Raw genomic sequence first — 11,665 nt, forward strand, 5'->3', positions numbered from 1 at the left:
TTTGTTTTGTTTGTGTGTGTGTGTGTGTGTGTGTGTGTGTGTGTGTGTGTGTGTGTGTGTGTAAAATTCACCTCCTGGTAGGGATGGGCAAGTACCGTTAATTTGAGTACCGGTAGTATCGGTACCGAAAACTCAGGTATCGTTAGTACCGATACCGGTACCGGTACCCGAAGGAGTATTTTTTTTTTTTTTATCTCTGACTTCTGATGAAATTCCCAAATAAATTTCCTGTAATGAAAACTCTCTCTCTCTCTCTCTCTGAATGAGGTGAATATTTATTTTTTCGATTAAAAATAGCATGTATAGTTATTATGGATGTACTCGATCATAGTCTAATAACAATAACAATATTTAGTAGCAACCTAAAAAAAAATCGGACATGAAGAATTATCAATAAATCCAATAAATAAATCCGAGCAATCTGGTACCGGTACCGTACCGTTTAGCTGGTACCGTTAGTACCGGTACTGGTACCGGTACCTGCCCACCCCTACCTCTGCAGCAGTCAACACTCAGCAGCTGACCTTCCTCGCACATACGGCGCAGAAGGCCCTGCTGGTGGCCGGTGGAAGAAAGCCTGACGAATATGGCCCTCACCGGTAGGTCTGCACTCGGAAGCAGTTTACTAGTATTCACAGGCCACATAAATCATCACTAGCGTGAACATGGAAGTGGCGATGATCTGGTATTACCTAACCTGTCCCGGCTTGTCTGTGGCCTCTATGACACCCCGTAAGCACAGGTTCAGGCCTTCACAACTTACGAAGATACCAAACGAATATCTTGCTAGTCTTTCATGTCCAAATCGTCTTCTTCAGACTCCAAGAAGACCAACATTTGGTGACCAAGGGGACTATTAATAGTCTCATTGGTGTTGACCAACAACGGATCTAAGGGTTTTGGGGTAATATTTTGGTTTAGGTGAGCAACTACTCCCTACCTACCAACGAAATAGGTTCTGCATTGCTTAGGATACTTCTTGGGTATTAATTTGAATGAGGTCATCCTCAAGCTAGACAGTACTTAACTGTCTCAGAGTAGATCTTGTCATCCCAATTTTTTTGTTCCTCATGTTTATTTTTGCAAATGATAATAACTAAGTTAGGAATTTAGATAAAGAATAGGGTATTATTCTAGTGTTTGCCCATACTCACCCCTCGCAACCAAAATTGGCTAGGGCCTAGGGGGCCTTTGAGACTGCAGGAAATGCGGCGGTAAACATGAAATGCGTCACAAATACGTAGTTTTTGAGTTATGGGGGGTTGAAATATACCCTAGATGTAGGGAAATTCATTACATTTATTAGATGTAGGGAAATTCCGTACATTCTGGGGGTTTTTTACCACGTAATTTCAGTCTCTCTCTCTCGCTTCCCTTTCCTTTCTCTCAGTTTCTTCACAACACATGAAAAGACAGGCTTGTATCAGTTAACTTAGTCACATCAAACTTGAATGATATGTTTTTTCATATTCATTGATTGATTGCTCATTTCAGGTATATTAAAAGACATCTGGCTCTGCAACTGCAAATAAAGAGTATTTTAATGATTTACTGCATGTAAATAACGATTAATAATTGAAATAATATGAAACAGTAAATAATAAGTGTTGAATGTGATCTGCTAGGCTATTTCAAATATTAGGCTACCCATGTTATTTACATGCAACACATCAAAATTCCTTATGTAGAGTATTATTCTAGTGTTTGCCCATACTCCCCCCTCTCACCCAAAACAAGCTAGGGGGCTTGTGGGAATGTGGGTTTTTTGGGTGGGGAACACAAAATGTGTCGCAATCACATAGTTTTGAGGAATCATTTGTTTTGTAAAACCTTCAAATTTCTTTATCTGATGTATATAGCCACTCTGAAAGCAACACCATGAAATACATATAAATCCTTTGTGATCATGTATTCGGGAACTTTTTTCTACAGCAGAAGGGATCGATAAAATATACTACATCAACATTGTACTCATTATCACTTAAGATTAAGATAAAAAAAAAGTCTGGTGCCGTGTGGTTTTTACATTTACTAGATCCTGTTAAATTTTGTATGATTTTTTCTGACTCCTCCTTGCAACTTTCATACTCACAACCATGTTTATTAACCCTCTCATGCACTGGTAAGTTTCATAAGTTTTCTTTCCAATACCCCATTTGTCGAGAAGCATTTGTGGCATATTCACGCACCTTGCATAAACCTGCTTAGTATCCAGTTTACATCCCATACAAACTCATAAGTAGGTACATATTATATGCCACTAGACTCTCAAGGAATTTATCTAAGGTAATTACACAAAAACTCCATTATATAGATAATTTAAGGCATTTTATCCTTTGAAATTAAATATAAACTAAGAATAAATAATGTTCTCAACATCGTAGCCCAAAACTTTTCTCATGAACATTTTACGTGCTACACTTCATTTGAACTGTTTTTTTACAAGCTTTCCCATGGTGGTATTATCATTCTGAAATGTAAATTAGATCCCAAGAAAGTAATTGAAATCTGAAATCAGCACGCTATCTCCGATGATGGAATCACCCCTCGGCAAAACACGAGTTATCCTACGTACGGGAAACTCTCCACAGAAAATGGAGACAGTCGGAGACAGCGGGCAAACACCCTGCCCTGAATAAGTTTTTTGACGCACATGTGCGTCATCATCTTTTGCATGAAGACATTTTGACACGTGCGTCAAGTGCGCGAGAGGGTTTACTGTACTACACTTCTGCTGACAGTAGACTCCTCATAAAACAGCCTATCTTTCTTTTATCGAACCTTTCATGCCATAATTTGTAAAAGATCCCATCAGACTTTCCTGTCCATCGTGTCATAAAAACTTCTATCTCCCTGACAGTGTTGCGTGGTGGTGTGCCACAGCTAACGAGAGCTGTGAGTGGTGCTGTAGTGATAGCAACAAGAGACAAGAGTGCCACTGCCAACCCTGCTCCTGTCAAGTACAAGCCCTACTCCCCCTTTCAAAACACCTCTAATGCTGCTGAATATGCAGTTGCCAGGCTTGATGATTTGCTCAATTGGGGACGAAAGGTGAGAAACTGTAAACCTGTTTGTATTGTAGGCATAAAGTGAGGCAGGGACTCAAGTGTGCTGATACACTTAAGCTGCACCTGGCCTTGATGTTCATCTCCATCACATAGGCCATTAAGCCAGTTGTGGGTAATAATCCATTACCCTGAGACACAGGGCAAAGGTAACATCCAGGATACCACAGTTTGCATTCCCCAGGTATTTGCAGGTACCCATATATCAAAATCAGCCCAAAAAAGAAAATGAATAGCTGGATGGGCTGTAAGCTGACTGCCCTGGCCAGGATTTGAACTCAGGCCTGCAGATTTGTAGCTAGGGGTGCTAACCATCGCACAATGGAAGCGTTTGGTTTGCCTGTATTAGATCTTGATTTAGTTTCAAAGAATAATTGGAAATTTAACACTACAGTGGACCCTCAGAATTAGTGATCTCATTTCTTTAAAATAAAAGGAGGCAACTCAAGGGTGAAAAAAGAAAGAAGAAAAAAGATCAGAATGGCACTGCTCCTGCAAACAGTGTTCAGTAGAAATGTTAAAAATTGAGAGGCCACAGTCATATTGCAAGGTGTCTTGGTACTTCCCACTTGAGTTTAAAGTCATAGGCAGGATGAAATACAGACTGACTTAACTACTAATTAATGAGTTTATCCTGAAAAAAAAAAAGTAAAAAAAACATTCCATTGATGGGAGAGGACAGTGGTGGGCAGGGTGGTCCGCTAACTGTTTCCAAAGTTAGCAAAAACGCTAATCAGCTAACAAAAAAGTTAGCTTCGTTAATTAGCGGTTAGCGGATTAGCGGAACCATGCCCACCACTGGGAGAGGAGACATTTATATTGCAATTATGGCATGTAGGAACAGGAAAAAAATATGCGTGTATATGTTCACATGTATTTTGTATGGATTAAACATCTGAACATTTGGCAGGGGTCACTGTGGCCTTTGTCCTTCGGGTTGGCATGCTGTGCTGTAGAGATGATGCAGTGTGCTGCTGCCCGATATGATGTGGACCGCTTTGGCATAGTGTTCCGTGCCTCACCCCGCCAGGCTGATGTTATCATCGTTGCTGGAACACTCACCAACAAGATGGCACCAGCACTTAGGAAAGTTTATGATCAGGTTAGTGACCATACCATTTCTATCATCATCGTTATCTTCAGTGATTACTGGTCCCCTGGTGGACAAATACTTTTCCTATCATTCTCTACATCTCCCTGCCTGATGTTAATGTACTCCATCCTGCAAATGCACTAAGCACTAATTTAGTTTCTCAAACTGGTCCTCTGTTTACCCCAACCTCTACTATGTCTGGATTACCACACTGTTACTCTCGTTGTCAGGTACACTCCATCCGCCCAGCCTTCTCTCTCCTGTATTAAATCTGTCACCCTTGAGTAGTAACACAAGTTGGTGACACAAGATCTCCCTCTGCTGAATCCAAACTGGCAATCCGAGATAATTTTCTCACTTTCTAAGAAATCTGACCACCTGTCTCTCACATATCTTCGCAACCACATTAGTGAATGATACCGGTCTGTAATTTAATGGGTCCTCTCTCTTGCCTCCCTTAAAAATCGGTACTATGTTTGCTCTCTTCCAATCTTGCAGTACCTTTCCTTCACTTAGGGATGCGCTCATTATGGAGTGCAGTTTCTCTGCAAGTTGTTCACTACATTCAAGATCCACCCTGATACTCCATCCAGCCCAGTCGCCTTTCTCACAATTTTTTCTCTAAAGTTTAATTTGCCGTTCACATGTCTATAGAATAGTTTGGGTTGGTCTTTGCACTTGTCGATTATATCTTTTTCATATTTCCGTTTTTCTTCTCTTCTAATCTTTGTATATTCATTCCTTGCTTGTTTGAAATTGTTCCAAGAGTTGATTCTTCTTCGTCTCCTCCATCCCTTCCAAGCTTCCTCTTTTCTCTTTCTTGCTGCCTCGCATCTTTTGTTAAACCACTCCTTTTCACCAACATCCTTTTTGGTTACCTTGGGGACATGTCTATTCTCGGCTTCCTTGTATAGCTTTAAAAACTCCTCCCACTTATCCTGTCTACTCTTGGCTTTTTACAGCCCACTCCAATTCGCATTTTCAAAAAAGGTTCTCATGCTGACAAAGTCTGCCTTACAGTAGTTGCTTCTCCCAATTTTGTGATCCTCCTTTCGGTCATACGTTCTCTTTTCTGTTACTTCAAATTCCACAACCGCATGTTCACTCTTCGCTATTGGACAATCTACTTTAAGATTTTCTATTATTTCTGGCTCTTTACTAAATACCAGGTCTCGTCTTGATGCCTTGCCTTCTTTCCCGAATCTGGTATGTTCCTTGATCCACCGAGTCAGCACATGTTCCATTGCCAGTTGCAGGAGTCTTCCTCCCCACAACTTGTCTGCTCCCTGCATCTGCCAATCCTCCCATTCCACCTCCTTGCAGTTGAAATCACCCATTATAATTATTCTCTCACACTCCCTCAACATTCCATCCAGGCAACTCACCGTGTCTTGTATCATTTGTTCATATTCTCGCAACTCCCATGCGCTTGTTCTTGGGGGCACATACCCTACTACATAATGCCTCTTTCTTCCTTCAGCACCCACTATTTTCACTTTCAACACCTCTGCCAAGCCTTCACCCTCAATCACCTCCTCCACCCTAATGCCTTTTTTAACCATCCAACATCACACCTCCCTGTCATATACATTACTCTCCCAAAAAACTCCCTTTTCTCTTCTTCCGATCTCTGCTCATTTAAACCACGAACCTCACCTCTAAGTTCATTCAACTTAACTCTCTCTTGTTCATTCAGATCTTTTCTCAGCCACATCATTTTGGTGTCTTTTTCTCCCACCAACTTCCAAGCTCCTGCCAGGGCCTCTTCTGCTTTACTCTGTGCCTTAAATCATATTCTAATTGCTCTATCTTTTGCCATTGTGTTTTCCAATCCTATGACAGTCATCTATTTCTTTCACCAGGTCTCTTCCCTCTTCTTGTACCCTTTGCACAACCATCTTCACTGCATTTCTCAGGTTGTTTTCCCTCACAACTTTACTCGGGGTCTTCTCCTTCTTGACGCCGAACAGAATGACGCTCTTCTTTTTGTCAACCGTGCCTCTTACCAATGCCTCATTTTCTTTGATTACCTTCACCACCTTCTCAGCCATCTTCTCTTCCAGTTGCTCCTCTACAATTTGCTTAAAGCTCTGCACACTCCCCCTTAGCATCATCTCTTCACCACCGTTAACTTTGTTCCAACTTCTTAACTCTTTGCTCCACTTTCACTTTTTCATCATTTCACTTCTCCTCCCACTTATTCCGATCTTTATTTAATTTTTCCACCGAATCCGCACTTACCTTCACCCCCTCAGTGCATTTCATCAGCGGATCCCCGAGCTCCACCACCCTCGCTTCTAAATCACTTATCTTTCTCTTGTCCTCCCCTCTCTCCCTTCTCAATTCACTCACCATCTTCATCACCACTTCAAAATCACTCTCCAACCCTTTCACTCTTCTCTGCAATAATCTATTCTGCAGCTCACTGTTATTTTCCTCGGAGTGTGTGTGTGTGTGTGTGTGAAACACTTGCCTGAGCTACTAATGGTTTGGGGCTGACCAACTGAATAGCTTACCAGTGCTATAGGTTGGATATTTAAAAAAAATATATATATATTTACAAGTGTGCAATAACTAGCTTTTTGCTTTCAGATGCCTGAGCCTCGGTGGGTAATATCCATGGGATCTTGTGCCAATGGTGGTGGTTATTATCACTACTCCTACTCTGTTGTTCGAGGCTGTGACCGCATCCTTCCTGTTGACTTGTATGTGCCAGGCTGTCCACCCACTGCTGAGGCACTGCTGTATTCCCTTTTACAGCTGCAGCGGAAGGTGAAGAAGATGAAAACTTTGCAGATGTGGTATCGAAAGTAATTGAATACAGTGTTATTAAATAGCAAATAGTTATCCATTGTATATTTGTTGTTTGTATCATGGAAATTAAAAGTTATTTCATGAAAATGTTCTGGCTGTCTAACACGTGTGATTTATATTTACGACGTTCAAAGTAAACACTATATTTTGCAGCATTATTTCTTTACCAAACTTATTTGAAGTATGCAAATTTCCATGTAACATTATGTAAATAAATTTTACATTACTATAGAGATTTTGCATATCATATGTCCTAGTAGTATATCTCTGGCATCCAGCATTTGAGTCAGTTCTCCTCCTAGGCACCCATCTACAGTAAACCCTCAGTTATCCAGGTGCACCGTATCCAACCTCGCCTGTATCGGGAGTTTAAAAAACATTGGTGGGCTATAGCCCTCCTAACCCCCCCAAAATTACGGCCCTGGTGTGTGTGTGTGTGTGTGTGTGTGTACGAGAGAGAGAGAGAGAGATGAGGTATATTTTGGGATATGGTGATGAAGGTTTCCGGAGACTGAATTGTATGATCCTCCTACGCCAGGACTTTTGTTGAGTAGGGAGAGAGAGTGAGATGATTGAATCCATACTGCCCCAGAGATCCACTTATCCAAGCAACCAACGGCGTGGCTTTACGATGCTGACGGTGAGTTGACCAGCCCCACCCCAAAGGCGGTGTATTTACTGGACCACAAAAAAATAGATTATAATTAAGTCCTAATTGAAAAGAGAAACTACAAATATAGACATTCAATGTAAGTTCAGCTGTTTCTGGCAAGCTGAGCACAAATAAAGTGACAGGGAGAAAGTCTCTCTCTCTCTCTCTCTCTCTCTCTCTCTCTCTCTCTCTCCATCATCATCATCATCATCATTATTATTATTATTATTATTATTATTATTATTAATTCTTTTATTATTATTATCATTATTATCCATGTTATTGTAATATTATTATAATATCAATTGTCACGATCGTTACTGCCCAAAACCGATGAGGTAAAATATTATATCTGTCAAGTCAGTGGATGTGTTTGATGTGTGGAAAGAACGCACGTGCTCGGGAGCACACACACACACACACACACACACACACACACACCTCCGTTCGTCCACCCTTCACTAGCTCACACGTGAAGGAGTGCTCAGTAATTCTGATGCCGCGGCGTGGAGGTGACTCGCCAGTGTTGCTGGAGGAGGAGGAGGCAGAGGAACTGTTATCTTAACCCGGAAATATGAGCCATCAGATCTTCTTGATCCAGGTAAAATGAATTTTTGTTTTTTCATATATTTGATATTCTATTATCATGTTTGTTGCATTAGCTGATTTTAAAAGTCCAAAACATTATCATCATCATCATCATTACTTCTACAACAACAACAACAACTACTACTACTACTACTACTACTACTACTATTACCACCACAACCACCACCAACACAACTACTACTACTACTACAATATATGCTACTACTGCTATTTCTGCTGCTGCTGCTGTTGTTGCTGCTGCTGCTGCTACTACTACAACTACTACTACTGCTACTACTACTTCTTCTTCTTCTTCTTCTACTACTACTACTACTACTACTACTACTACTACTACTACTACTACTACTTCTACTACTACTACTACTACTACTACTACTACTACTACTACTGTTGCTGCTGCTACTACTACTACTACTACTACTACTATTACTACTACTACTACTACTACCATAATTATTATTATAATTATAATAATAATAAAACAATAATAATAATAATAATAATAATAATAATAATAATGATAATAATAAACAGTAGACGTTGAAGGAATCTTGTATTTTGAAATATCATTAATATAGTAGCATATTGAGGATTATTATAGTAGTATATTGAGGATTAAATATTTAGTATTATGAGGTTAGATAGATAAATACCTCAGCAAGTATCACATAACTCAATATTTCCTGCCATTTCGAATACCACCCATGTGATTTACACACAATAGATTATAATAATGCCTTTTATTTGCACTTATAGAGCAAGATGTCTTTCTTTTGTGGTACCTGAAATTATATAAATTTTAGATATATAAAGGAAATTGTTTTGTTGGGTATGATCTGACTATACTGTTTGATACAAGCTTGTCTTTTTTGTGTGGTTGTATACCGCATTATCGATGCGAATCGACATTTTTGGGAGTTGTATAAGAAAGTGGTAAGAGTTGTTTTTATACATAAGCATTGTAATATATTATTTAAGAAAATAACTTAAAGTAGCCAGCTATATCGGACACAACTAATGATTTTCAGTCAATTACGAGCAACCATTGCCCAGGGCCCGCCAAGCGCCGCCTGCAGGGGAAATGAAACATACTAGAGTAATAGTAGAAGTAGTAGTAGTAAGAGAGAGAGAGAGAGAGAGAGAGAGAGAAAGTTTTCGAAATCCACACTCCGCAGCCACTCATTGTTGACGTAGGTGAGGCAACCAATCAACACAGCGGGAGGTTAATGTGTGACCAGCACTCTCTCCTCTCTCTCCAGCTACTATTACAGTGCACTGGGCACTACCTAGGGTAAATCGGTACCCTAGTAATGTTTTTTACGCTTATTTATATTACAATTATTTTTTCCTTTTACTTTATTTTAGTTTGCATAATGATATGTCCACAAAAAAAGTAATATAGAAAATGCATTTTACTAACCATCTGAGGACGTGTCAAGCTTTCCGGATGTTTATTAAAAGGAAGCATTTTCGAAATGCTTATTGAAGTAACTATTTAGCAACGTGTATAAAAATAATTGTAAGAAGTCCGCAGTCACTTGTTGCCATGCCAACGTTGACCACTTTCTTTTCTTTGATCGATGATCGGAAGTTAGTTTGTGAAGTTCCGATCTCCACAGTCCGATTACCTTTTTCAAAGATGATCCAATCTTTGCATTCCGATCGCCAATTGCTGTTCCGATCAGATCGGACTGATGATCGGAAGTACCCAGCTCTGATGTGTGTGTGTGTGTGTGTGTGTGTATATATATATATATATATATATATATATATATATATATATATGTATATATATATATATATATATATATATATATATATATATATATATATATATATATATATATATATATATATATATCACATTCTTGGGGACAATTATAAATGAATTTTCAGGAATAACTGAACGTTTACAATCAAATGGAAACACCAGAGTCTTTACAAACTAAAATGGCTGAAATGTAAAGGTCATAGTTAGCGGGAGTTCGAAGGCTCTGGAACCTTTTGTGATATGCCTCTCTATCTTTAATAGCACGAGAACAAGCATGATTAAACCAAGGCTTTTTAGCATGAGGAGTTGAGAAAGAACGTTGAATGTATGCCTCCATTCCAGATTCCAGGTCTGTCGGGCGGTCTTTACGGAACACTGTCATGCTAAAGGGGGGAGGGAAAAACTCACTGCTGTCAACGTCAGGGGTCAACCAAGTCTCTGTCCCTACTATTATGTCAGGGTTATGTATAGTAATTAAGTGGTGCAATTGGGCTATTTTATTTTTCATGCTATGAAAGTTTATTGTAAGTAATCGGAGGTGAGTGTGGTTATGACGTGGTGGTAGTGGAAGTGAAGGGAGAGGTGAGGAAGGTGAAGATACAGAAGAAACGGGAGGGGGTGAAGAAGTAGAGGAGGGAGGCGAAACAGGTGGTGATGAACAAGGGGAAGAAAAGGAAATAGGGACTGGGGAAAGTGAAAGAGTAGGATCGGGGGAGGGTGATAGGGAAGATCAGGGTGTGTGATAGTCTTCTACCTCTTAAATTCCACCTCCATGTTGCCTCTCTTTCTATCTTCTATCGATATTTTCACGCTGACTGCTCTTCTGAACTTGCTAACTGCATGCCTCCCCCCCTTCCCGTGGCCTCGCAGCACACGACTTTCTACTCAAGCTCATCCCTTTAGTGTCCAAATCCCTTGCGCACGAGTTAAACAGTATTTTCACTCTTTCATCCCTCATGGTGGTAAACTCTGGAACAATCTTCCTTCATCTGTATTTCCTCCTGCCTACAATTTGAGCTCTTTCAAGAGGAGGGTATCAGGACACCTCTCCTCCCGAAATTGACCTAGCTTTCGGCCACTCCTCTGAACTCTTTTTACAGGAGCAGCGAGTAGCGGTCTTTTTTTCATTAATGTTTCCTTTTTTTGTTTGCCCTTGAGCGGTTGGTTTCCTCTGCTGTATAATATATATATATATATATATATATATATATATATATATATATATATATATATATATATATATATATATATATATATATATATATATATATATATATATATATATACATATATATATATATATATATATATATATATATATATATATATATATATATATATATATATATATATATATATATATATATATTTGTATCTATGTATGTATCTATCTATCTATCTATTGCTAAGTCTTGAGTGAAAATATCATTTACAGTGAAAGTGATGTTACTGAAGTGGAAGCAGTGTATGTTTTTTTTTTATATAATATTTTTTTCTCTTGTTTTAGGCGTGCGTGACGATTCTGGCGGTGATAGTCATGCCGTACGGCCTGACCCACCCCTCTCCCTCCTCATCCAGACCAAATCTCCAACCCACCGGGAGCACGGAGCAAGATCCAGCAAATCTGGACGACGACGGAGCATTACAAGAGGGTTCAAGCA

The 11,665-nt window shown here is 39.5% G+C and overlaps 2 protein-coding genes across 2 annotated transcripts in view; both read left to right on the plus strand.

Annotated features, from left to right (window-relative positions):
• The first annotated feature begins 448 nt into the window (after positions 1 to 448).
• LOC126980963 (NADH-quinone oxidoreductase subunit B-like) lies at positions 449 to 7,205 on the plus strand. The gene is made up of 4 exons (XM_050831449.1): positions 449 to 599; positions 2,861 to 3,051; positions 3,976 to 4,167; positions 6,751 to 7,205. Exons 1-4 carry the CDS (start codon positions 587 to 589, stop codon positions 6,970 to 6,972), a joined length of 618 nt encoding a protein of 205 aa, XP_050687406.1. The 5' UTR covers positions 449 to 586; the 3' UTR covers positions 6,973 to 7,205.
• An 835-nt stretch (positions 7,206 to 8,040) lies between these two features.
• Positions 8,041 to 11,665, plus strand: part of LOC126980943 (uncharacterized) — a 4,733-nt gene continuing 1,108 nt past the window's right edge. The window contains exons 1-2 of the mRNA XM_050831401.1: positions 8,041 to 8,225; positions 11,512 to 11,665. The exon at positions 11,512 to 11,665 is cut by the window's right edge and continues 1,108 nt beyond it. Coding sequence (XP_050687358.1) covers positions 8,199 to 8,225; positions 11,512 to 11,665 — 181 coding nt within the window. The 5' untranslated portion in view covers positions 8,041 to 8,198. The remainder of the gene's footprint in view (positions 8,226 to 11,511) is intronic.

This window comes from Eriocheir sinensis, chromosome 46, assembly GCF_024679095.1.
Source record: "Eriocheir sinensis breed Jianghai 21 chromosome 46, ASM2467909v1, whole genome shotgun sequence".
NCBI lineage: Eukaryota > Metazoa > Arthropoda > Malacostraca > Decapoda > Varunidae > Eriocheir > Eriocheir sinensis.

What these genes read in the sequence shown, in the direction of transcription:
- LOC126980963 (XM_050831449.1), top strand. An exon ending in TGCTCAATTGGGGACGAAAG is followed by an intron (nt 3,052 to 3,975) that starts GTGAGAAACTGT and finishes AACATTTGGCAG; the next exon opens with GGGTCACTGTGGCCTTTGTC. An exon ending in TTAGGAAAGTTTATGATCAG is followed by an intron (nt 4,168 to 6,750) that starts GTTAGTGACCAT and finishes TTTTGCTTTCAG; the next exon opens with ATGCCTGAGCCTCGGTGGGT.